The sequence below is a fragment of the Heterocephalus glaber genome, unplaced genomic scaffold (assembly GCF_053883595.1).
Source record: "Heterocephalus glaber isolate CG9 unplaced genomic scaffold, H.glaber_assembly_v1.0 deba00001532, whole genome shotgun sequence".
NCBI lineage: Eukaryota > Metazoa > Chordata > Mammalia > Rodentia > Bathyergidae > Heterocephalus > Heterocephalus glaber.
The window spans coordinates 24,153,817-24,181,114 of record NW_028258330.1 but is presented as its reverse complement, the minus strand read 5'-3'; the positions used below and the strand labels follow the sequence as shown (position 1 = coordinate 24,181,114).

The following is a 27,298-nucleotide window of genomic DNA, read 5'->3' as shown; positions in this document are numbered from 1 at the left end:
CTGTGCAGATCCCAGGCCAGGCAGGAGATCTCACTGAGGGTGGGCAGAGGCCTTGGTAGCCCTGTTTTTGCTACTCAGAAATGATTCCACATGCCCATCTGTCTCACCACTCAAAGACCTCTACTCTGGCCCAGAGCACAGACCAGACCTCCCTCCCTTCCCACATCAAACAGAGCCCAGCTGTGGCTTCCCTAAACAGTAGTGCTCTGGAATAGCATCCATGCTGGGAGCTGTGGAGAGCATCCATGACTGGTGCTCCATCTTACTTTGAGTAAAGAAGCTGCCTGTCCAGAAATAATCTGAAGCATCAGCTCAGCACACGAAGATTTGGAGGAATCAGAAGATCCAACAACCAGCACAGGGAGTTCAGAGCTTCAGCTTGCACAACTGCCTCCTGCCTACATCCTGCTGCCCCAGCACCATGTTCTAACATCTCTCACCCCCATATGCAGACAAAGGCACACAGGGGTCCTACCCTGTGTTACCTGCCTCAGAGGTGAGCCCTACCCACTCACCTGCTTGAAGATCTTGCTGTAGAGGACAGCGCACAGTGCTGAATTGTGAGTTGTGGTCTTCCCTGATTTCATAGGCCCATGGGCCTCCAAGTAACCTTTTAGGATGCCAATCTACATGAGGAGAACATCAGACAGCTGGGCAGTGACTAAGACCTCTCTGTGACTGGCCATAGGGAGAAATTTCCATAAAGTTAAAACATCCCACCCTACTCCACAGTGCCCACTCCTGGAATCAGGCCTCCAAACCTTGGTGGTCCATCTCACTTTACTACTTCTCAGTAGCTACATCCTCACTTAGGTGTTCTCTCCAGGAAGCAAGCCTCTCCTGACCAGCCTGGCCCCAGGCTAGGCAAGGATCTCTTTCTGTGCTCCTGAGGTACCTAGCATCCAACACTTTCAACATACATAGCACTTTCTACTAAAATTATCTGGTTTTCTTCTACCCTCAAGAGACAGGATAATGTCTCATTACTATATTCTCAGCTCCCCACAAAAAGTAAGAGTTGATAATGTTTAATGACCTGAAATGAACTCCAAAGTTCTATTTAACAAATGCCAATAGCCAAGATATGGCACTCACCAAAGATGTGGAGGAACCCGTAACCCTCCTTCTCAATAAATGGCTGTCGAGGGGGAGAATCAGCCAAGTGCACAGGAGGACATCTGGGTCCCCTACCAGAGGCACCTGGCCAATAGAGGGTACAAAGCCTCAAAGGAGCTCAGCCACAGATGCCCTCTTTTCCTTTTTCAATGGAAACTCTCTGCCCCTGCTGGTTACCCTCACAGCCCCCAGGTCCCATCTGGGCACAGTCCCTACCCACCACTCTGTTTACCCTTTGTGTTTGTCCCAGTTTCTCTTGTCCTCCAGGGTTGGACAGACCTCGCATGGGCACCAGCATAGTCCTAACTCAAAGTCTTCCTGATAGCTTTCCTAGAGCCTCTCTTTTCAGGAGCTGCTCAGGCATGGACTCCACCTTCCTGGAATTCATGATTTAGCAAGAAATATAGTCCCATATCCTCACTGAGCCAAAGGGGCATAAAGGAAGGGTCTTGTTGGGAGAGCCCCACTGAGGGATCACAGGTGCCAACTGCACAGATGCAGCAGTGGCAGATGATGGGCTGGCCCAGAACCCACCCTCAGGGGGTTGCCAGGCCAGGCCAGCAACTTTAGCAACCTCAGGAGGGACAGGACATCAGATGCTCTTGGCTGTCCCATGGGACATCAGAGCCTGGTTTCGGTGTCCCCTTGCTCAAGACAGCACTTACAGAGTAGGTGCTGCAGATGAGGGTATTGCCTTTGGTGTTGAAATAGACACTGGTGATGGGGTAGTTTCCCAGGGCAAACTGCTTCCCAGAGAAGTTCTAGAGGCACACATAATCCTGCAGGTCCCACACTCGGATGTTCTGGGGGTGGGAAACATGCAAGAGGGCCCTAAGGTCCTGTGGATACCCCTGTGAGCAAGCACTTCTAACGCAAACCCACTGCAGGTTTTGATGTGTCATGCTCATACAACCCAGGCACATGGTGAACAAAGGCACAGCCATATACTTTCAGGCCTCTGTCCTACTTAAGCTATTAACTCCAGAGATTGAGGATGAAGACAGCAGGAGGCCTGCACCCCGTTCCCAGACCCTCACTTGTTCCCACTCTGCCTCATGCTAGAAAAGCCAGCCTAAGTCAGAGAGTGGCTATCAATAGTGGTGCCCAAATGGCCTGCCTGTTCCCAGGATAGCTCATTTTGCATTCATCTTGAGCTAAAGAATGTTCCCCAGGGAAGCCCTATAGAAAGCCCTCCAGGATCCATGTGGCTCACAGGTACCCCCAGCAAGCTGGAAGGGCATGGGCTTGGAGTGTGCCAGACCCAGTCCATACTTTGCCTCTGCACATCACTAATCTTTTTTTTTTTTTTTTTGGTACTGGGGATCGAACTTGGGTCCTTGCACTTGCAAGGCAGGTGACAGAACCACTGACCTAAATCTCCGGCCCCCACATCAATAATCTTGAGGACCTCAGCAAGCTCAGCCCTGTCCTTCCACCTCTCCAGCCTAGATCCTTCATCAGCTCATGGGCTGTAGGGGGAATTCCACATAGGGGCATACATGAAGAGGTGTTGGGAAGGGTGGCTCAGTGACCCCAAGAGCCCTGACAGTTCTCCATCTACTAGCATTAGTCCCAGAAAACAAACTTGTCCACTGCAAGAGGGCACCCAGAGCTGTCAGCCACACCCCCACCCTTGCAGGGATGACCTGGGCAGCCAGTAGATGGGACAGTATCCTGAACTAATACTGGCTCGGGAGCAAAGTGCTGGGCCCACATAGGGGGGCCTGGGCACCCAAGTAGCCAAGGAGGGGTCACTGGTAGAGTTGAGAGGTGCAGATCTGGGGTGGGGGTAGAGGAGACAGGGAAAGGGCTCACAGGTATCACACACCTACTATGTGCAGATACTACTTTCACTACCTGTTTGTTCTGCTATAAACCATTCAGCAACCCAGTCTATGGAAGAGGAATCTGAGGCTCAGAAAAGGAACGGACTTGGCCAGGGCCACAAAGTAACCAGTCAGGTTGGGCTACATGGATCCCAGCTCTGACAGATTGATCAGAGCTGGACTCAGGCCCCTTTGGGGGTCATCAAGAGACCCGTGGCCACCTTCATGGTGATTCTACCTTGGCACCTTCCTTCAGGCCTTAGCCCAGTGTGAGATAATGGGCAGGGAGGTTGCCCCATAACTTTGGGCCTCGGACTCCTCCCAAAATTGGTCCCCTAGGGCTGGCTGAGCTAGATTATTACTCCTACGGTTAGTGTCATTCCTTAAGGAACAGAACTGGGAGAGGGGCACTGGGGGTGGGCAGGGGGCGAGGTGGACCTGGGCTTGCTCCATGAGGGCTGCACTTTGTTCCTGGAGATACTGATGAGGATGCTGCTGTTCTTGCTGTCCATGATGATGTGTGTCACTGAGGTCTGATGTCCCTTCATCAACCACACAGGCCTTTTTGAGATGAAGGGATTCCACAGGTGGATGTGGGAGTCATACCCTCTGGTTGCTAGGGTCAATAAATAGCTATTAGCCACCAGGGACCTACACTGGGGATGGTCTTCCAGAACCAAACCTTGGACCCAGCCAGGTCTGCCAGATGGGGAGAGGGTCACCATGATCCATTACTGTCCCTCTTGCCCCTTTCTCTCCACCACTGTCCCATGCATAGCCAACATCATTGGTGGCAAACCTATGGTGCATGCCTGCTACAGTGGGCTTTTTCTATCATTGAAACCTCTAAAAGGTTCACCATCACTGGCTTACAACAGCACACCACCAGCTGATGCCCATGAGTGGGAACCAGCAGGATAAGAAAGGAAGTCAGACAGATACTTTCCCTTGGCTCCAATAATCCTAAGACTCCCATAACCCCTCACACTAGGTCTGCTAGGCCAGCAGCGTCTTGGGGACATAAAGATAACTTACCCAGGAAGTTCTTGTCTGGGCAGTAATCAAAGCAAAGAATTCCTTTTCTTAAATTCAGCACTGAAAACCTACAATAGCAAAGGGGTAAAGGCTACTGGGAGCAATGGGCTGGCTCCGAGGCCAGCCTGGGTCATGGAGAAGCTGGAGGCAAGGACACCCACAAGGCCTAGAGAAAGTCTTTACTTCTCCATCCAGGGACAAAAACAGCTTCAGAAATTGCCCGGGGTTCATCCTGCAGCCAAGGCAGGGCCAAGCACTGCAGGCAAAGCAGTAGCTGCCAAAACCAGCTGCCTGTGCTGAGGCACCCCCTTCTAGGTGAGTGCAGGGCCAGAGAAGAAGCAGCTCTTGTAAAGACTTCCGCTTCATCCAAGGGCAAACTTCACACAATTTCACATCAACTATTCTAGGACAGGTATCCTCCCAGCCATGATACAAATCAAAGAAAATGGAGGCTCCCAGGCCAGTGGGTGCTATGCCTTCATTATGTGCTGGCCCCTGAGCTGGGTGCTATCTCAAAGGTTACTTTGATGTCCCCTGCCACCGTAAAGAGTGTCACCAGTCCCAAGCTAGGGATGAGAATACTAAAAGAAGTTAAGGCACTTGCCCAATGTCACATAACTAACCAATGGTGATGGTCAGCATTTGGCCCCAGGGTGGGTATGGCAAGAAGTGACTATGGCTTAGCAATAAGCCACCCAGGAAAGGTGGCCTGGCAGGGCTGGGTAAGGCTCAGAGGGCCACAGTGATCTAGGTAGGAGTTTTAGGACTATCAAAGCCCTCACAGGTGCCCTCGCTGCTGCCTCTTTTCCACAGTATCGTACCTGCTGGCTCCTGCTGCTTAATTCTCCTTCCGAAGTTAATGTAAAGGCCCTGTCATAGGATGCTCCTGCCCTCTAACTCAGCTCACTCTCCACTAAACCAGCCCACCCAGGTGCCACCCTGGATAACACAGTGGCTCCCATAATCCTCCTGGGCCAGTTCCTCCTTGCCCACTTCCCCTCATACCATGGCCTCTGCTTAGCTCAGGCTCCCTTCACTTCTGAATCAGCCCCCCAGCTGATTTCTTAATTTCCAGTCTTGCTCCTCCTCAAGTCTTCTCCAGACTCCGCAGCCACAAGAATTTTCTAAAAATCAAAGCTTCAAGAAGAACCTACATATTTCATTTATTTTCAAACCAGATATACCTCCCTCAATGCATTTATATACAAATATTCTGGAAGAATAGGCACCAAATGGTTAACAGGAATAATTTCAGGCTAATTTACTCATTCACTCAACAAAGACTTGTTGGCTCCTGCTCTTGCCAGGATTCCAGTGGTATCATGATGATGCCCCTGCCCTACAGAGCTTTTGTTCTGAAGGGAAATGCAGGAGCAAGAACATGGACAGAGAGACAGGGAAAGGGACAGTGACAAACCATGGTAAGACCAGCACAGAAAATAAACAGGTGGTTTTGACAGCAGGAAGCTGAAAGAGACTCACTTTTGATGCCTCTCTGGGGAGGGTGTGGGGGAGCTGAGACCTGAAGGATGAGAAGGGATCACCAAGGGATGCTGGGGGAAGGAGGACACTTTAGACTGAGGGAGCACCATGTGCAAGGCCATGGGCTCCACAGTGGACCCCAGCTGGACAATATCTGCAGAAGGCCGCTGTGCATAGACAGTGACCAGAAGGAATTCAGTAAGCGCCCCCTGCAAGTTGAGGGGGGCAGCGCCTTCAATTAGGTGAAAGCAGCAGAAGTGAGAGAAGAGGAGGAAAAGGGTGAGGAACTGTGGAGGTTAGTATACAAACTCAGTGTTGCCTCCCGCTGCCACCCCCACTCCTCCACAAGCCTCACTGCTGGCTCCAACTACCCACAGAACTCAGGTGAGACGAGCTACAGGGAAACCCACACTGCCTCAGAGGCTATTGCTCACTCCAGATGAAGAGTGTGGATTGGCAGTGCCAGAACCCATCTCAAGAGGTCGTCTCTAAGAACAGGAGACCAGCAAATAACCAATGATGTCACCTGCTGGCCAGGTCATTGTCCTGCATCCAGGCAAGGAAGGAGGGACAGAAGGAAGGTTGCTTGGTGGGGGGGTATGCATATATTCTCCAACCACCCCCAAATTATGTATCTTTAATCCCTCTGCCTCCACATGCTGGCCAACTCCAGGCCACCATCACATGCTGAACTACTGCAATGGCCTCCTCACTGGTGTCTCCACCACTATTCCTCCTTATGTACTTGCAAGACCTCAGACCACACCATTCCTCTGCTCAAAACCATCCTCGTATGTTGCCTCTATCTGCTTCCAACTAATGGTAAGAAGATACCCTGAGACATTTGGGACAACATTAACTTGGACTAGTTATTGAGTGATTTAAAAAGAATTACACTGTTCACTGTTTTTTTCTATTTTGGGCATTTGAAATTTTTCATAATAAAAATATTACTTAAGAAAACAAGAACCCTGGGCAGAAAGGAGTAATGCAAAACCTCAGGGGCAAGGACTGCCTGAATCTCAAGGGACCAGTGTAGCTGGAGTGGGAAGGAGCAGGGCCAGCCCACGAAGACCCTCATGCCATAATAAGGAGACCCTGACATCCTCCAGTGATGAGGACCAAATAAAACAAGAAGTTGAGTATAACACATATCACAGACAAAGCTGAGAGGCAACCTCAGCAAACCAACTCCAAGCAAAGTTCTGCCACACTGCCCCGTTCAAAGCAGTGGAGCCAGAACTGAGCTCCCCGCCATGTCAGATGTTCTCCAAACCCCCTCCTCCACCTGTGGATGGTCCTAGGGCCAGGATGGGGCTGGGAATGAGCAAAGCACTTCTGACATAAAAGCCCTGATCAAATTCTTCAAGATAGTTGCTTCCCCTCCCTGAGGTTCAGGTTCCCATCTGTAAAATAAAGAGCAGGACTCAGCCAAATGCTCCCCAACACAAGCTTCCAATTTCTTGTTGCTATCCAAAAAGACCCACCTGGGGCACAACTCATGATTCAGCTTGCTCAGGAGCAAAGTGTCACAGGCCGCAAGGCTCAAGGGAGAGGTCTGGCACAGGGGAGGATGTAAATGCAGGGGAATGTGGTTAACAGACACCTCCAGAGAAAATAAGAGGGGAGGCTTTTGCTTACATGATGAGTTTATGTTTTAATTTTTACATGGACATGCATTCAATGTGTACTGTGTGCCTATTAACTGATTTTTAAATTAACTTTATTGGTATATTTTAGGTATACCTTATGATCACATTCATCATTGGGAATTTGTACCTATATATGATTTATCTTAGTTCTTGATTTTTTCCCATTCCCATCCCTTCCCTGCCTTCCACCCCTCCACCCCACCCTATTTACAAAAGTTTTGTTTCCGTTTTTCGCTTCTTCTCTCATATCTTTTTCTTTCCCTTCTTTTCCTTTCCCCCACCCCCTCCACTTCCCCTTCCCCTTTGAACCTTTGCTTCCTATTTCATATTATCTATTATATATTTTGGTCCTCATTTACACTTTCAGTTTCTCACACCAGAGAGACACCGGTATTTACAAAAGTGTGTCCAATTTATTTCACTTAAGAGTGTGGCCTCAATCTGCATCCTCTTAACTATAAATGTCTCTAGTTTGTCATTTTTTATGGCTGAGTAGTACTTCATTTTATTTAAAAAAAAAAAAAAAAAAAAACACCACATCTTCTTTATCCAGTCACCAGTTGACAGGCATTTGGGTTGTTTCCAAGATTCAGCTGTTACAAACACTTTGTCTGAGGTACAGCTGCTAAAAATTTTTTCCCATATTGTAGGTTGTCTCTTAGCTCTGTTGGTGGTTTCTCTTGAGGTGCAGAAGCTTTTTAATGAGATCCCAGTTGTTGATTTTTTGTGCTAGTTCCCGTGCTACTGAGATTTTGTTCATAAAGTCTTTTCTCATGCCAATGTCTTCAAGAGTTCTACCTAACTTATCTTCCAGCAAGTTTAGTGTTTCTGTTTTAATATTTAGATCTTTAATCCACTTCAATCTTAGTTTAGTGCATGGTGATAGATATGGGTCTAGTTTTAATCTTTGGCAGGTTGAAATCCAGTTTTTCCAACACTATTTATTAAATAGGCTATCTTTCCTCCAATGAGGGTGGTTGGCTCCTTTGTCAAAGACAGGTGGCTGAGTATGCCTGGAGTTGTTTCTGCATCTTCTAAACTGTTCCACTGATCCTCGGATCTGTTTCTTTGCCAGTACCATGCTGTTTTTATCACAGTAGCTTTGTAGTTTGAAGTTGGGGATTGTGAGCTTTGGGTTTGTCTTGCTCTTCTTTTTCTAGAAGGCTGAGGTTCAGTATCAGGTTGTTTATTTAGGCTTGCTCTGTTTTCCTAATATGGCTATTCACTGCTATGAATTTCCCTTGTAGGACTGCTTTCATTGTGTCTCATAAATTCTGGTATGCTGTACTGGCATTGTCATTTAATTGTAGAAACTGTCTAATTTCTTCTTTAATTTCCTCTGGACCCATTGGTTGTTCAGGAGGGGTGTTATTCAATTTCCATGTGTTTATGAAGTTCTTATGGTTTCTTTTGCTATTTGCCTCCAATTTCATTGCACTATGATCTGATAGTATACAGGGGATAACTTCAATTCCTTTGTATTTACTTAGGCATGTTCCATGAGCTAGCATGTAGTCTATTTTGGAGAATGACCCATCTGCACCTGAGAAGAATGTGTATTCTGATTTTGTGGGGTGGAATACTCTGTAGACATCTATTAAGTCCATTTGTTCATGAGTTTGGTTCAGTTCTAGTATTTCATTATTGATCTTTTGTCTAGCTGATCTGACTATTTGTGACAGTGGGGTACTGAGGTCCCCCACTATTACTGTATTAGTGCTTACTTGATTATCCATGTCCATTAATATGTATATAGTGGGGTGCATTAATATCTAGCACATATATATTTATGATTGTCATCTCTTTCCCTTGGCTTGTTCCCTTTACAAGGATGTATTGACCTTATCTCTCTTAATTAGCTTTGGTTTGAAATCCACTTTGTCTGCAAATAGGAGAGCTACCCCTGCTCTTTTGGGTTCCTGTTACATGGAGTATTGTTTTCCATCCTTTGACTTTCACCCTATGAATTTCTTTTTTTAATTAAGCATACTTTTTTTTTTTTTGTACTGAGGATCTAACTCGGGACCTTGCGCTTGGGAGACAGGTGGCGGAACCACTGACCTAAATCCCCGGCCCTAAGCATGTGTCTTATGGGCAGCATATTGCTGGATCTTGCTTCTTGATCCATTCTGCCAGTCTGTTTCTTTTTATCAGTAATCATTAACATTGATGGTTGTAACTGATAGGTTGTAACCTATCCTTGTCATGATCTTTTCCTGTTGGTTTTTTTTCTTCCCTTTACATTTAATTTCTCATCTTGCCTGATGGATTCATTCTGTTGGGCTTCATGGAGTTGTAATCCTCACTGTCATTTCCTAGGATATTGTTTATAATATTTTGGACTGCTAGTTTGGTATTCATGTAGTTCCTAAGTTGTTCTTTGTCATGAAAATATCTTATTTCTCCAACAATTCTGAAAGATAGTTTTCCAGAATACATCCATCTGGGTTGGAGGTTATTTTCTTTTAGAGCCTGAAATACTTCACTCCAGGCTCTTCTTGAGAGTTTGTGTTGAAAAATCTGCGGTGATTCTGGTGGGCTTTCCTTTGTATGTGATTTGTTTCTTTTTCTTTTTTTGTACCAGGGATCGAACTCCGGTCCTTGCGCTTGCGGGGCAGGCGGCAGAACCACTGAGCTAAATCCCCGGACCATGTGATTTGTTTCTTTTCTCTAACTGCTTTTATTATTTTGTTCTTGTGTTGGATTTCTGGAATCTTGACTATTATATGCCTAGGTGTAGTTTTGGGTTTTTTTATCATGGCTATTTGAAGTTCTACATGCCTCACTTATCTTTATGTCAAATTCTTTTTCCGTGTTTGGGAAGTTTTCTGTGATTACTTCTGTGAAAAATTTATTTATGTCTTTTGTGCTATCTCCTACTCCTTCACTGACTCCAATCAATCTTGTTATTCTTTTTTGCATCATCTAGTAGCTGTTGGATTTCTCACAGTCCCTTGCTATTTTTAAGAAACCTTTGTTTCTGTGTTCATTAAATGCAATCCTGTCTTCTATATCTGAAATTCTGTCCTCACATTCACTTACTCTGCTGCAGAAACTTTCAATGGAATTTTAAATTTCTTGGATATCTGCTTGGATGTGTTTTATGCTTTCCAATTCTTTCCTATGCTGGGTATTCATGGTTCCTATCATTTTCCTCAGCTCCTCTATTTTTTTGTCTGTGTCTGCTCTAGTTATTAATCATGTCTTTCATTATGGTCACCATCTCTGTTGTCATGTGAGAAATTATTTCTGATTTCATTTTTTCCAGATCCTTTTTCATTCCCAGTTCAGGGAGTCCAGGTAGTTGAGTTTCAGATTGTTCCATCTTGTTGCCTCTTGAAGTTACCTTTGGTGATCTGGAAGTCTGGTTTTTAGTCTTGTTTAGGTGCTTTCTCATTTCTATTTTGTTGTTGTTGTTGATGTTTCTGGTTTAAGTCCTGGGTTGCTGCTTTGTAAATTGCTTTGTGAGTATCTTTATTGCTAGTATTTAGAACCCTTAGGGAATGGCTTCCAGGTTTGTCTTCCAGGTTTAGTTAGCCTTTGGGTTTTGAGTCTGTAATGGCCCTTAGGCAATCTCAGTCTTGGTATACTAGGAAGGAGAACTGACTAGAACAATCACATCACCTTGGCCAAAGTAACACAATCAGCATCAACAATAGTATCAAACACAACCTAGAAAATGGCAAACTGGGGTAACTATTAATCTACCACCTTTCACTGCATGAACTAGACTTGTAGTTATATATCAAAATCTATTCCGCCGCCTGTCTCGAAAGAACAAGGACCTGAGTTCGATCCCCAGTACCAATAAATAAATAAATATGTCAAAATCTAGAACCAACCAGAAATATATTTGCAATAAATATGCCTTTCAGTGTAGTGAATTTGCCCTCTGGGGAGATTTAGAAGTTGGGGAGGGGTAGAGAAATAGGAGAGGGAAAGGTTAGAAGTAAGGCTAGAAGACACAGGAAGATCATGTGAACTATGTGAAGACAGAAGTAAAAGAGACAAGGAAGGAACAGAAACAAGAACAGAACAAACTGGGGCCGGGGACTTAGCTCAGTGGCACTGTTGCTTGCCTTGCAAGTGCAAGGTCCTGAGTTTGATCCCTGGTACCACACACACACACAAAAAAACAGAACAGAACAAACTAATAGCAACAGAAAAACTAGAAACTGTATTCTCACTCCTATAAAAATAAGAACAATTGAGAAAAAACAGGACAAAAACAAGAACAAGAAAGGTGAGAAATGAAGGAGAAAAGAAAAGAAAAAAATATCCCCTTCAAGGCATATCTCTGTTCTCACCAGTTGACAATGAGGGTAGTGTACAGATCTGTGTCAACTGATCTCAGCCAGCCATAGTGCACTGAAGTTCAGGCTGATTTCTGGCTGCAAGGCTGGAATTGAGCTCCCTGACCTCCTTCAGGTTTGAACTCTGCATGGTTCTACCACAAGTTCAAGCTGCCCTTCCCCCACAGCAAGTCCAGGGTCTGGTAGGAGGTGTTGACCCCAACAACTCACCAACTGCTGCAGTCTGCTGCACCTTTATTGAGGTGACTTTTTGCTCTCCCAGTGGGCTTCAATTCTCTTTTCTTTTTTTTTTTTTTTTTGGTACGGGGGATCAAACTCGGGTCCTTGTGCTTGTGCAGCAGGTGGAGAAACCACTGAGCTAAATCCCCGGCCCCAATTCTCAACAAGTCTCCAAGAGGCCCTCTCTCTGCTACTCACCACTGCGGCAATTCCTGGGCTCAGAATGATGCCCTTCTGGATCTCTATGCTATACTGCCGTCCAGGCAGGTCTCTGACTGGGGTCTGTGCCCCCACACTGCTAGTGTCTAGGTGGGCATCTGGTTGGGGCCTGTGTACCCTTGCCTATCAATAATTAATTTTTTTTTGTATTGGTGATTGAACTCAGGACCTTGCACTTTTAAGGCAGGCACAGCACCACTGAGCTAAATCCCTGGCCCAATAATTGATTCTTTTGAGATATAGTCTCATTGTGCACCTTAGACTGGCCTCAAACTTGCAATGTAGCCCAGGTTGGCCTCAAATTCAAGATCCTCCTGCTTCAGCCTCCTGAGTAATGGGATTACAGGCATGTACCACCACATCAAGCTTTAAAAACTTATTTTTTTAAAAGAAGAAAAAAAGGGGGCTGAGAATTTAGCTCAGTGGTTCTGGCACCTACGTTGCAAATGCAAGATCCTGAGTTCAATCTCTGGTATGAAAAAAAAGAAGAAGAAAAAAGGTCTAGGGTATAAAAAGTGCTCTCGTTGAAACGCCTGGGGGAAGGAAAGTCGACAGGTTCTCGAATTGCTGCCTCTGAGTTTCTATTTTTCTCTTGAGAGGATTTGATCCATAGTTCTCTGTCTTTTGTCTGTCTAATGCATCCTGCCCTCCCCATTCGCTTCCCCACTCCTTGGATCCAACCCTGTGGGCATTCATGTCAGCCCTCTCACCCCGCTGTGAGCCCCCTCCCAGTCCCCGGGAGGACCTGGCATGGAGGTGGTAACTATGGAGAACATGGCAGAGGAGGAGCTGCTATCCCTGGAGAAGGAGGAGGTGGCCCAGTTCCTGACCCCAGCCCCAGACACACCTCAGGTCCAAGCTCCAGCCCCAGATTCGGCTCTGACTCTAGCCTCAGCTTCAGCCCCAGCCCTTGCCCAGACTCTGGCCCTGTCCCCTTCCCCATCCCTAGCCTCTACCCCTGAGGAGGCTGAAAGCAAGAGATACATCTCAATTCAAAGGCAGGTTGCTGATCTAGAGAAGTTAGCTTTTGTAAATGAAGGGGATTTTGACTCTGCCAGTACACTGAACTCTGATAATCTTATTGCAGGAAACAAACTTGTCCATTGTGCCCTAAGGAGAAATTCAGAGCTTGTAACAGTCATAAGCTTCATCGGCACCTTCAGAATTTACACTGGAAAGTCTCACTTGAGTTTGAAGGTTACAGAATGTGCATCTGTCACTTACCTTGTTGACCAGTAAAACCAAACATTATTGGAGAACAGATATCCAGTAAAATGGGCACCCATTATTATTGTATCATTTGTTCAGCAACAATCACCAGAAGAACTGATATGCTAGGACATGTTAGATGCCATGTGAATAAAAGAGAGACTAAATCTAGTTATATTGCCGCTTCTACTGCTAAACCGTCCAATGAAATTTTGAAAGAGGCAGACACAGATGTACAAGTTTGTCCTAACTATTCCATAACCTCAGAAAACAGATTCCTATTTTAATCCCAAAATGAAACTAAATCGACAGCTAATATTTTGTACATTGGCTGCTTTGGCTGAGGAACAAAAGCCTTTGGTATGTCTAGATGCCTTTGGAGCCACTGGTATAATGGGATTGCAATGGGCAAAACACCTTGGAAATGCAGTTAAAGTTACAATTAATGACTTAAATGAAAACTCAGTGACATTGATTCAGGAAAATTGCCATTTAAAACAATTGAAAGTTGTGGTGGACAGTAAAGAAAAGAAAGAAAGTGATGATAATCTTGAAGAAGGAGAGGAAAATCTTGGTAATATTAAGGTGACCAAAATGGATGCCAATGTACTAATGCATTTGAGATCTTTTGATTTCATACACCGAGACCCTTTTGGAACTTCCGTGAACTACCTAGATTCTGCATTCAAAAATATAAGAAATGCTGGCATAGTATCAGTGACTTCTACAGGTATCAGTTCCCTTTTTTTTTTTTTTTTGGTACCAGGGATTGAACTCGGGTCCTTGCACTTGCACAGATATCAGTTCCTTATATGCCAAAGCACAACATGTTGCACACCGTCACTATGGATATAACATTGTCCGAACTGAATATGATAAGGAACTAGCAGCCAGAATTGTTGTAGCTGCAGTGACAAGAGCTGCAGCCAGATGTAACAAAGGCACAGAAGTACTATTTACAGTGGCTCTAGAACATTTTCTCTTGGTGGTTGTGAGAGTTTTGAGGGGACCTACTTCAGCAGATGAAACAGTCAAAAAGATTCAGTACTTGATCAATTGTCAGTGGTGTGAAGAAATAATTTTTCAGAAGGATGGTAATATGGTAGAAGAAAACCCATATAGACAGTTGCCCTATTAACTGTCATGGAAGCATGCCTGGAAAGACAGCAATAGAACTTGGACCTCTGTGGTCAAGTTCCCTTTTTAACTGGGTTCCTCAAGAATGCTATTTGTGGGCCAGGGATTTAGCTCAGTGGTTCCGTCACCTGCCTCACAAGTGCAAGGACCCGAGTTCGATCCCTGGTACAAAAAAAAAAAAAGAATGCTATTTGAATCTGTACACCATGGATTGGATGACATTCAGACCCTAATAAAGACACTTATTTTTGAATCAGAGGGTATTCCTCAGAGTCAATTTTCAGTTCATGCACCTTCAAATCTCAACAAGCAAAAAGAAAATGGTGTACCTGTTAAAACTACAGATGATAACACTACAGATAACACTGCACAAGGAAAGAGAAAAAGTAGTGAAATGATTACAAATTTAGTCAAGAAGCAGGCGGGCCAGGGATTTAGCTCAGTGGTTTCGCCGCCTGCTGCGCAAGTGGCAAGGACCCAAGTTCAATCCCAGGTACCAAAAAAAAAAAGAACCAAAAGACTGATGTCATTACTGAACATCCTCTCTTCTACCACAACATCCACAGACACAGCATTAAAGGAATGAACATGCCAAAGTTAAAAAAGTTTTTGTGCTATCTTTCTCAAGTGGTCTTTCGAGTAAGCCGAACTCATTTTGACCCAATGGGTGTTCATACAGATGCACCTCTGATACAGTTTAAATCTATCCTTTTAAAGTATAGCACCTCCACTTACACTGGAGGACAATCAGAAGGCCATGTCCAGTCAGCATCAGAGGATACAGTAGCTGTCAGGGCTGAAATGTCAGTGAATGACAAAGCCAAAGCAAGTAGCTGCAGAAGATGGTAGATAGAGGGAAGTTATTCTCAGGTGTCTGTACAGATGGCTCAATAGTTCTCTACACCAACTGTAGTTTTTTTTTTCTATTCTTTCAATTCAGTGATATGAAAATAAAAAACAGTGCTGCTTTCATTAATAAAATTAGCAGTTTCCAACTTAGCTGGTTTGGGAGCTTTTCAGGTTTTTCTTTTTTGGTACCAGGGATCAAACTTAGGACCTTGTGCTTGTGAGGCAGGCGCAGTGCCACTGAGCTAAATCCCCGGGAGCAAGTTTTTCTTATTTTAAAGAAAACTAAATTTTAATGGAAACATTTCATATGAAGCCAAGGTTCTGACTTAGATCACCCTACTATTTAGTAATTCAGTAAATTTTCACATGCTTGGTGTTCAGAATTCATGAACATTGGAAAGCCATCCTTTACTATTCTTTTTTCCTTTTTTACCCGCTTCTTCAGTGCTGCAGATCAAACCTGGAGCCTCATATATGCTAGGCAAGGCACTTATGACTGAGCTACATCCCCAGCCTTTTTTTGTTTTTTGGTTTTTTTTTTAAGGCAGATTCTTGATGTGTTACCCAAGCTGTCCTGGAACTCCTAAGTAGCTGGAACTACAGATATGTGCTACCATGCCCATGTTATGCTTTATTATTCTTTTTTTTTGTACCGAGGATCGAACTTAGGACCTTGTGCTTGCAAGGCAGGCAGCAGAACCACTGAGCTAAATCGCCAGCTGCTTTACTATTCTTAAGCATGTTTCTACTTGAACTGATTTGTGATATTTGTTTTTCTGTGGTTAGTATACAAATGAAATCAAAACTTTTTACATATCAAAATGACCCAGACTATATAAAAACAACATTCTTCCAGGTCACTCATATATTTCACAAATGCAAAGCTAAAATATTTTCTCATTTTTTAAGAAATCATACTCCACACACTGATCTTTCAATTTATTGCTGGCTTTTGAGCAATACTTGCCTGAGACAGAAATACATTTTTTACAAGTATGTAATCTAGATGACCCAACTTCATTGTAAGATTTTTGTCAAAATACATTAAGACCTCTGTTATAATTGTTCACAAGTACTGAAATCCCAAAGAGGAGAGATTTTGTTATGAATTAAACAAACTGGGGGATCTCAAGTGCCTCAGTTAATGCATGTCCAGTATTCATTTGGTTAGTTGTGCTACCTACCACTGAGAAGTAAAAATTGTCACCCTATGAAGTGAAGATTTTTTGGTTTTAGAGTTGTTTTTTTCCTTTGGTTGGTTTTTCAAGTTTTGTTGTGTGTGTATATTTGTGTAATTTTTTTGGTAATAGTTGCCCAGACTATCATAACTATAAAAATCAGTTGAAAAAATTATCTTGTTTGCATTAATATCATTCTTGCTTCATTTGAATATAAAATTTTATGTGAAAGGATTCGGTATAAAGTTTAGGTTTTTGTCTCAATGATTTACATATTTACCTGCATTTCTCAAGGGAAGTAACTTTTTACAACCATTAAGCTGTGGTACATTCATAAGTGAAAGGTTTGAAAACACTGCATAAGAAAAAAAGCTCCCATGACATACAAAATCTAGATGATGGGGAGGATAGAGTTAGATGAACACAGTTAATTTAGCAGAAATAAAGGAAAATCTCCATTATTACAACATGTTACCCAAAGGATACTTTTCTCTCTCTCTCTCCCACTACATTTCAGTAAAGTAAGGAATAAGTGAAATGCAAGTTAGTTTCTGTGACTATAAAAAAATCATCCACTCCAATTGTTTCCTAATAAAATTATATTACAAAAAAATTATATTACAAAAATTTTTAAAAATAGAATTATATTACAGATGAGCACAACAGAAATAAATGTTATTTTTCATTTGCATAATTCAAAAGAAAAACTACTGTAAACCCAGGAAGCAAACTAGTGCTTGATTATCTGATTAAAGTACATATTGTTAAATTGAAGATCAGTGTCAAATTTTGCTAAGTGTTTACCAGCATGACATATTGGTCAATGCTGAGATGAATTTTATACAGAGAACCTAATTTGATACAGAAAAATGTAATTATTATCTAAAGTATGTATGTAGTCGGCCGGGGATTTAGCTCAGTGGTTTCGCCACCTGCTGCGGAAGCACAAGGACCTGAGTTCGATCCCTGGTACCAAAAAAATAAATAAATAAAAATAAAGTATATATGTAGTACATTAATTTCACATATAAAGGCAGGTTTTCCAAAGAAAAAATTGGCACAAAATAGTTTAAAACTCTATGATAAGGTACATCAACCTAAAGAGGAAGTACTTTAAAAATTTCATCTTGGGCCGGGGATTTAGCTCAGTGGTTCCACTGCCTGCCTGGCAAGTTCAAGGACCTGAGTTCAATCCCTGGTACCACAAAAAAAAAAAAAAAAAAAAATTTCATCTAGTTCTACATTAGCAATCTTGTTCCCCTAACAACAGTTGTGATTTGGGACACTCCCAATGTTGACTGCATTGTAAAGTGATATTACTTGTGTTTCTTCATTAAAATTTCAGAAACTAAATTAATTAATTAAAAAAATAAAAAGTGCTCTACCACTGAGCACTTATTTAATATGTGCAAGACCCTCGGTTCCATCCCCAGCACTGCAAAAAATTAATTTTAAAAAGAAAAGGGAAAGGAACAGGAAAGGAAAAAGTTCACTCCACAATAGAGGAATTGAGAATGAACAAAATACATCAGAACAATGCTGTTCTTGAAATGCTGTTGAACACATATTGCCATGGAGTATGATTCACTCAAGGAATCTCTGAAATAAGTGAGGTAAGTGTTGTCATCCCAACTACTTTCATAGGTAGGAAAGCTGAGGCTCACCAAGTTAACACAACTCACATGCATTCTCTCATTTAGAAATGTCACTTACTACCTGCTTCCTCTGTACCAGCTTCTATGGTGAGTTATGCACGTAAATTGGTGGTCAAAGAGGCCTATTGTACTCCTGCCATATGGCAATGCTGGGGTGATGACTAAAATCAGAATCCATAGCCCATGCTCAAACTACTACATCCATCAGCCCGGGCACACACACTGCTTCCCTGGGCCCACTTTGATCCTCAGAACACTACCCCGCCCTCCATAGATGCTTGTAACATTGAGGTGAGTCCTCACTCTGCAGCGATGCCCACATGCAGATTAAGTGAACCCAGACCCACCCAAGATGTACTCACTGTCCACCTTCTCCCACCCGAACTGCTGCCACTGGAGCAGAGGTGCTCCTTACTTGAGTTTCTCTGGGTCTTTGGCTGGCAGCATTATCAACACCATGGAAGACTTCTCCACAGCTGAACAGGAGACCACCATGTTCAGCTGAGGGACAAACTTGACCAGCTGACACCAGCTGGTATGGAGAGCCTAGGGAAGAGAGGGGTGGTAGGATCATCCCAAGTCAATTGCATTCTAGGCCTGGTCCCTGGAACCCTGACCCAAGGGTAGGGGGCAGAGGGGATTTAAGGGCCGGGGATTTAGCTCAGTGGTTTCACCGCCTGCCTCGCAAGCACAAGAATCCGAGTTCTATCCCTGGTACCAAAAAAAAAAAAAAGAGGGGATTTAAGATCCTTCCCCTAGTGATCACAGCTTACAGAAGGTGATATGGCCACAGTCCCAGCCCAGGTCCAGGGATCAGGGGAGTATGGTTATCCCTTGTCTCAGAAAGTGCTTATAAGTACACGAGCCTAATATACTTTGGGCTTTATAAGTTAGAGGGCAAGTGAAGTTAATCCATGTTAATACCATTCTCCTAAGAGGGAGAAAAGATGGATTTAATGCTGCCCAAGCCCCAGTCCATCCTCCCAGAGAGCTTCCACCACAAGAGACCTGTGCTGTGGGCCCACTGTCACACTCGTCTGTTCACGTAGTATGCTTGTGGGAAAATGGCAAGAGTGAAAATGTGCATTCTGCTGCAACTCTAGCAACAGAAAGATAAAACACACACACTCACACACACACATACATACACTCACACTCAGAGGAGGTGATCCCATGGCCGACTCTGGGTATCCAGCTCTGCTCATGACCTGGATCAGCACTCAATCTCCCAAGTTCATCCTCTCTGGGACAGGAATGGAGTAGAGCGAAGGATGAGGAGGCCAATTAGAGAAATCTAATCATTAAACATGGTTCCGGGCCTCCCACGTGCAAGGCATCAGGCTGTTTTAGGTCACTATCTCACTGAACACCTGTGACAATGATGGCATGAATCGCAAGGCACTGAAAGAGACATGGGACATTAGGAAACTCAGACAGAAAACCCAAGCCCAAGATGAGATTCCCAGAGAGGAGGAAAGGAAGGGGAGGTGGGTCCCTCTTCCTGAGAAGATCCCACCTGCTCTGAAAGAAGCACCTAGGAGCTTTGGACCAGACTTGCTCTGACCATCTCATGTCTTCATTTGTTCAACAAATGTCCTAGGAACCACAAATCCCAGAGAGTGTTTCAGGAACTGGAGACAGAACAGAGAGCACTATGCACACAATCTCTGTCCTCAGGGAGCTGTCAGTCTCAAGGATGACAGAACAAGAATGGATGGACAACACAAAATTGGAAGTGGTAAACACTGCAGGCTGACAGGATAAAGGCAGAGGCAGGCAGCAGGTTGTTCTAGCTGGTTGGTTAGGGCCTGAAGAAGAGTGATATACCAAAACCTGGGGAAAGAGTACTGCAGCCTAAAGGAACAGCATGTGCCAAGGCCCTACAGTAGGAAAGGGCTTGGGTTGTCAGGGAAAAGCATGTAGCAGAGTGAATAAGATATGTAAAAAACAAGACTTGGAGCAAGCCAGGGGCCAGATCACCTTGAGCCGTAATGGTCAAGGCAAGGACTTGAGACTATTGTTTCAAACATGATGAGAAGCTATTGGAGTGACAGTTTCTAATGCATAATTCCCCCAGCTGCTGAATGGAGAATATGCTGGTGGAGAAAGGAAGTAGGGAAACCAGCTAGCAGCCCTGCAGTGATCCAGAAGAAAGATGAGGTTTGCAGGACCAGGGTATAGATATGAAGGCAGTGTGAGAGATATGACCACACCCCACATATTCATGTATTCTCTAGATGGGCCCATGGGACCCAACAACTGCCTCCACCCTGTTTTTACAGCCCATGCTCCAAAGGCTAAGAGTGAATCCAGGGCATAAATCTACTTTTTGCATTTATTTGTGAATGGTACATGCATAAGGATACAGTATAATCAGCATGGTAACAGGCAAAGGAAAGAAGTAGCTTACCGGCAGCAGCCAATAACTTCTGTACAAAATGGACTTCTCATTTAAGAGTTTCTGCATGGAAACGCTGACCCAGTGATCTGACTAGAGAAAAAAACTGAGGTCCACATCATCAGCCTTCCTCCTTTGTCAGAAAGCAAATCTCAGGTGACAGGTGGAGTGGGAGTGCAACACCTTCATGTCACAAAAAGCTTTGCTGGTCAAACATATTGGAGCCTTGCTGTGACCTGGTGAGCTCAGCACGTGTCTCGGCTCCAGTTAATCTCCACCTAGGCAGGTCACACTGCCACCAGCATTCCCTGCCGGTAATGAGATTTCAGGGCCTAGGGCTGGGGATTTAGCTCAGTGGGACCACACCTGCCTCACAAGTACAAGGTCCTGAGTTTGATCCTCAGTACCAAAAAAAAAAGAGAGAGAGATTTCAGGGCCCACACTCTCACAGGTGCTGCAATCTAAATGAGCTGATTCTACTACCAAGCTCCAACTTTGCTGGAGAATGAACTGTCACTGTAGGCTGTAGTCATCCTGAAAAGTAGTCCTCCAAGGCATCTGCCACTGTGCCTCTAGAAACACGTGCTCCTTTCCAGAAAACACAGTTACATGAACTAGAACAGCATGCACTACGGAACAAGCAACTCCAACATGCCAGGAACTGCATGCAGCACAGTCCTGCCCTCACGGGACTGAGAGTCTCCAGACTGCTGAAACCACTCAAGGGCAGCAGCTGATAAGCCTCCAGGGAAGGTAAGCTGATGAGTGGAGCCAGTAGTACCAAGGGACAGGCATGAGCCCACCCTTAGGAGCAACTTAGGGAGGCAGGTTGGAAATACCAGACAGTTTGGCCTCAGATCTGACAGCAACTCCCAGGGAATATGGAAGAAAGAAAGGTGGGGGTTTGTGGGCTTATGCCAAACAGTTCACTTCAGCAAGTCACCAGCCTTATCTCCAAGGTCAGGAGGAAGCTTGCAAAGGAAGTCCCAAGAGGGGAGAATGTTGTTCAAGGCTGTGTGGCCCTTAAAAATCTTGTGTCCCTAAACAGAGTAGCTCCAAACAGCTTCCTTAGTCAATTTGGGACACAACCCAGCAAGTGGTTTAAAGTGTAGATGATCTGGTTTCTGATCTCAGCCATCACTTATAAGATACAAGCCGTGTACAAGTGGATTCAAGGGGCTAAATAATAGCTACCCCTCATGGCAGTGGGCAGAGATTACAGAAGGCATGCACTCAAATTTATTTATGTTCCTGCCAAGTCAAGTGGTCCTCCCAGTCCCCCAGAGCCCACCTTTCCACCCCACCCCACTCACCCAAAAGCAGTTCAAGACCAAGGAGAGGAGAAACCATCTCAAAACACTCACTTGAGGAAGTTCGTGGGATGCCCAGCCTCAGGAGGGAAGAGGGGCTTCCCCAGGTCACAGCCACATGCATCACTCTTATTAGGATGAGGACAGTCCTGCAGCACCCCTCACCAACTTGCACAAGCCCCTGCCTGTAGGAAACTGCCCCTCTTCTTAGCTCATCTGGGCCACTAAGCCCAGCAGCCTGCATACCCTCTGAGCTCTGAGGTCCAGAGCAGGGAGAGGGAGAGGGCCTGCGGAGCCAGGGGAGCTTAGGAGCTGCTTCTACCCTCACTCCAGGTCCAGCCCCATTCCCAAGACCCTCAGTTACCCCATTTGGAGGGCCTGGGAAGGATGCGGGGGTTGAACAGCCCATTGGCCACATTGTCAGAGGTGAAGATGATGACATTGCCCTTGGTGTCCCCAAGGCAGAACACACCTTTGTGATAATCAGACCTGAGGAAAGATGCAGACAGAGGAGGCTGTGGAGCCTCACCTATCTTGATCCCCTCCATCTTGGTCCCTTCCAACAATCCCCTCCACCTTGAGAATAAGGACACTTCTCATCAACCTCCCAGCCTCGCCCTAGACCTGTGCCATGCTGAAAGCACAAGCCCAGTGGCCCAGGTCCAGGCCACCATTGAACTGGAATTCAGTATTTTGTTTAGGCCAAAATTAATTAATCCCTAGTCATCCAATTGGTCTTTGACAAGTCATCTCCCCCTAAGACTATGATGTTCCCAGAATGCTCAGCCATATCAGGACCAGGGCTGGATGGCTGATTGAGTAGGGGAAGGAGAAGAAGCAAATATTACTCCAAGCTCAGAGCCCCCAAGGTGGCCCCCAAGAGAGCAGTGGCTTGAGGGGAAAAGGACACAGAGCCCAGAACCAGAGGGGTATAGATCTTTCCAAGCCTATTCCCAAGGGCCTCTCTGCAGCCCCAGCCTTACCTGCCCAAGTGATGTAGCAGCTGCCAAGACCCTTCACCCAACTCCTTTGGGACTCACCAGTAGCCCATGACCAGGACATAGCTGTCCAGTTCAGTAAAGGTGAAGGCTGGGACACACTAATGGTTACTGATATCAAAGAACTCTAGAGAAGACAGAAGAGAGGGCACACCTAAAGGCCAAACTCACACATGGGCTAGGATGGGGTCTGGTGGTGGTGAGCAGCCTTACAGCATCTCTCTTGGCCCTTCAGCCCTTGCCCTGCGAGTGAACCCATAAACCCACTCAGCCAGAACCTGCTGCAAACTCTCCCACAGCTTCCACGCCACTAGAGTAGGATCCCCAGTGCCTGACCACAACCGGCAAGGGCTGGTGTGAGAGGACTGTGGATCTCCACAATCCCACCTCTCCCACTCCATGCGGCCGCCACTGCTTCTGCCTCCACCCCAGCCCATCAGGCTCCAGCCATGCTGGCCTTTCAGCCCCAGACACACCAAGCTTATCTCACACTGGGCCTCCTCACTCACTGTTCCCTCTACCTAGAACACCCTGAACTCCAAGACCAGCTCAATGTTCCCTCCTCAGAAAAGCCTTCCCCACCTAACCTAGACCTTGCTGTCATTTTCTCCCATCCACTTATCTCAACCTCTAATTCATTTTTTGTTTCGTTTGGGCCCCAGGTTCTGCCTTTCCTCTGGAACATGGGCTCAGGGTGGGCAAGGAACATCTGTATGATGTCCTGTGGTCACCGCAGTACTGGGGCTCTGTAGGTGTTTGTCGAGTGCTACAGTTGAGGCAAGCAAGTAAAGGAACAAATGCTGAACCCTGGATGCTCCAGGTAGCTAGAAGCCTCTGTCCCTCTGGCTCCAGCTAGCCATTTACACTCATTCTGTGCATCCCTGCAGGTACTGGGGACAGACAAAAACAGACAGCCCACATCCTCATCACTCACCCACCTCCTCACCCCACTGCTGAAAAACCCAGTCAGAGGCCAAGTAAGTGGATTATGCATACATGCATCACAAGGAACTTCCCCAAGGAAAGGGGAATGTGCAGAGCTGGCTTCCTGCAGGCTCATCCCTTCCCTCACTAAGGATCCTTCACCAGCCCCTGCCAGACTCATCTCTTGAAAATATAAAAGCCTCCAAGGGCCAGGGATTTAGCTCAGTGGTTCCGCTGCCTGCCTTGCAAGCACAAGGTCCTGAGTTTGATCCCTGGTACCAAAAAAAAAAGATTTTAAAATATAAAAGCCTCCAATGGGGGCCTTATATGCAGCTGCTTCAAATCTAAACTCCCCTTAGTCTAGCTCCTTTCTACAAATGGAGCCTCTGTTCAACCTCTAATGAGTAGCAGCATCACTGCCGGAGCTGACTTCCACATCTGAATGGCAGGCTCTCACCACTCTGCCTCCCTACAGGGCCAGGAGCTGAGGGTCACAAGAGGAGAGCTGGCTGGGTGAAGTCACAGAGGCTCCAGCTCACACTGGTGCCACATCTACCTCTGCCCTGGCCCGAGTGCTCCAAGTAGAAACAGCAGCTGCCCAGCCAGGTGGGCTGTGAGGACAGGATCCTCTCTAAGATGGGGCTCTGATGCCAAGCTTTCAGGAGAACACAGAGACCACTCCTGGAGCCCCATGACCCCCAGACTGTTCAAGCCCTTGCTGATGACTGACTGCTTTCTCTATATCACACAACTTGTCCTCATAAAGAATTCACTATTTCAGTGGTTCCGTCGCTTGCCTTGCAAGTGCAAGGACCCGAGTTCGATCCCTGATACCAAAAAAAAAAAAAAAAAAAAAAAAGAATTCACTACTGCCAATGCAGCCAGCCACCTCCTCCTATATGCCAGCCACCACACCAGGAACTTCAGACACCTAACCACTAAACTACACTCACTCTGGGAACATTTATTATTGGCCCCCTTTTATCTCTGGGTAAATTGAGGCACTGGGAGGTAAAGTAATTGCTCAGAGTCACACACCTACAGAGTGGCAAAAACAGGGACTTGTTCCAGAACAGCTGCTATCCTCCCACTTAGACTGCCCTGTGAGCTGTGGTTTCATACATGGATCTCCTCTCCTTGTCTTTACAAATGTAACCCTTCCCTCACTCCCACACCACCCACTGAAAAGCACCAAGCATCAAGGAGGTGCCTGACACTGAGACTAAGCAGAGTGGAACAGATGCAGTCCTTGACTCACCAAGCTTCTGGTCTGAAGGAAGAAACAGACACAAAAGAGAATGACACTACGTGTATGACTACACTCAAATGGGATCTTGAAGGGAAGAGGGATGATATAAGGAGGATCCGAGGAACCTGACTTGGACAGGTGGTTATGGAAGGCCGACTGGAGGAAGTGACATCTGAGGTAAAACCCAATGGAAAAGTAGGAGCTGTGTGGTAGAGAGAGGTACAGGAGGGACAGCAGAGCACACAGAGGCCATGGTGTCCACTGCAGGATGTGAGAGGAAGCCACAGAAGGTAGAAGAAAAGACCAGGGAACAATAGGACCCCATGAACCATGTTAAAGATCCAACCTCCATTCTAAGAGCAATGGGGTAAGCTGAAAGCTCTCTGTAGAGAGGCATTTTAAAAGCTTATCCTGGGCCAGGGATCTAGCTCAGTGGTTCCACCACCTGCTTTGTAAGCGCAAGGTCCTGAGTTCAATCCCCAGTACCAAAAAAAAAAAAAAAGAGCTCATCCTGCTGGGAGTAATTAGCTCATGCCTGTAATTCCAGCTATTTGGGAAGCTGAGGCAGAAGCATCACAAGCTCAAGGCTAGCCTGGGCAACTTAGTGAGACCTTGTCTCAAAATAAAAAGAGGTGGGAATATAGCTCAGCCCTCCCTGGATCAATCCCTGGTTTGCGGGGGGGGGGGGGGGGGGGGCAAAAAAAAAGAAAAGAGAAAAAAAAGCTCCTCCTAGCTGCTACAGGCCTTGAGAGGCAGTATGGCAGGCAAGAGAAGGCCTCAGTGCTATTCGATGAAGGGAGCAGCAAAAGAGAAGGGATAATCAGGGCTAAAGACAGTCTTGTTACAGCCTCTGGCTCTGACATTTGGTTCTGTCCACTATTCACGTATTTATTCAGCATTCACTGAGCATCACCTGTCTACAAAGTGGGGCTGAGAAGTCTGTAATAAGAGACTACCCCCAGTCCTTCTTGTGGTATCTACCTCATGCAGCCCCTCACTAAGCACCTCTGATTACTAAGTCCTCTCTACCTGGCACTGCTCCCAGGGGACTCTTATCTAATCTCACGGTTACTTAGCCAACTGATCTCCCCCAAATGCAAATGTGTGGTTCCCAGAGGTAGTGAGCAGGCCTGGGGAGGCCCCAGGGACTCACCTATCTTCAGTTCAGTAGATGAAACTGCAATGAGGTTCATGTTGTGCAGGCATACCAGGTCAATGACCCACATCTCCTGGCTGTGGGGCTGCTGGGCCTGGCTGAGCTGAAAGAAAAAGAGCAGAGGATGCTGGGGCCCAGGAAGACAGCACAGTACCTGCTAGCCTGCTCCTGCCATATGAAGCCTAAAGCCCCATTCAATATGAGATATAAAGAGCTACAGAGTGCCTTGGCCAGGGCACAGAGCTGGTAGGTGGTACAGCCAGGATTCTAACCCAGATGGTTCAGTTCCAGAGCCCACAGTCACATCTCAGGTATTTCCTACCTGGCCCAGACAAAAGGTTTGAATCTTCTGGACCTGGGGAAGGTCTGAGTGTGACAGGGAAAGGAAAGGAGGCTGGCTTCTAGCACAGGTGCTTTGCTGGATAATGATGCTACTCACTGAGACAGGGACTCCAGAGAAATAAGCCTTGTGGCCAGGGGAGCTAGTAACATGCTGTTTGCATAAGCTTGCTTAGAGGTATCTACTAGACATCCAAGTGAAGTCCTGCTTAGCAGAAGAGTAGCACAAGGCTCCCAAGGTAAAGCCTGAACCTGGGTCCATGTTCTGTGACCACAAGTCCAGGCTGCTCTGATTGGGATCCCAAGAGCAATCCCATGCTGGACACAAGTTACCTTCACTGCTGGGGTACTAAGAAACAGCTCTGCAGCCCCCTCCCCACCTGTGCTAGCCCCACTCACCCTAAAAGAGCTAATCAGCAAGGACTCAGTCCAGAACTGAAGGCCCCCATCCTTAGTGACAGTCAGGAAGCGTGTGATCTTCTTGAACCACTGGATTAAAAACTCTACTTTCACGATCTCACACCCATGCCGTCTGTGGACAGTAAGAAACAAGTAGAAACAGCTCAGAAAGGACGGGGCATCTGCATCAGGACAAAGAACCACAGAGGACAAAGGTTAAATGTAAGCCAGAGTACCCTTACTCATACACAGATGCAGACCAAGCAACTGAGCCTGGCTCTAGGAGATGTGGGACTCCACTCTCTCCTCTAGGTAGACTTCCACTAGATCAATGACAGCCACAAGAAAGGGAGCCTCAGTTGGGGCTGGGGGTAGAGCACTGGCCTATCATGTGCAGGGCCCTAGGTTCCATCCCTAACACAAAAAGAAAGAGGGAAGGGAAGGGAAGGGGAGGGGAGGGAAGCAGGGAGGGGGGAGGGGGGAGGGAGGGAGGGGGAGGGGAGCAGGGAGGGAGGGAGGGGGGAGGGGAGCAGGGGGGGAGGGAGGGGGGAGGGGAGCAGGGGGGGAGGGAGGGGGGAGGGGAGCAGGGGGGAGGGAGGGAGGGAAAGTCAAATATGGTGCTGGTATTGATACGG

The 27,298-nt window shown here is 46.0% G+C and overlaps 1 protein-coding gene and 1 pseudogene across 1 annotated transcript in view; one reads left to right on the top strand and one right to left on the bottom strand.

Annotated features, from left to right (window-relative positions):
- Positions 1 to 27,298, bottom strand: part of Efcab8 (EF-hand calcium binding domain 8) — an 86,722-nt gene that overhangs the window by 39,137 nt on the left and 20,287 nt on the right. The window contains 10 exon segments of the mRNA XM_087188587.1: positions 516 to 626; positions 1,782 to 1,919; positions 3,407 to 3,558; positions 3,978 to 4,045; positions 18,306 to 18,436; positions 20,301 to 20,377; positions 21,963 to 22,087; positions 22,639 to 22,723; positions 25,923 to 26,028; positions 26,664 to 26,796. Coding sequence (XP_087044713.1) covers positions 516 to 626; positions 1,782 to 1,919; positions 3,407 to 3,558; positions 3,978 to 4,045; positions 18,306 to 18,436; positions 20,301 to 20,377; positions 21,963 to 22,087; positions 22,639 to 22,723; positions 25,923 to 26,028; positions 26,664 to 26,796 — 1,126 coding nt within the window.
- On the top strand, positions 12,628 to 15,243 carry LOC101724647 (tRNA (guanine(27)-N(2))-dimethyltransferase-like; annotated as a pseudogene).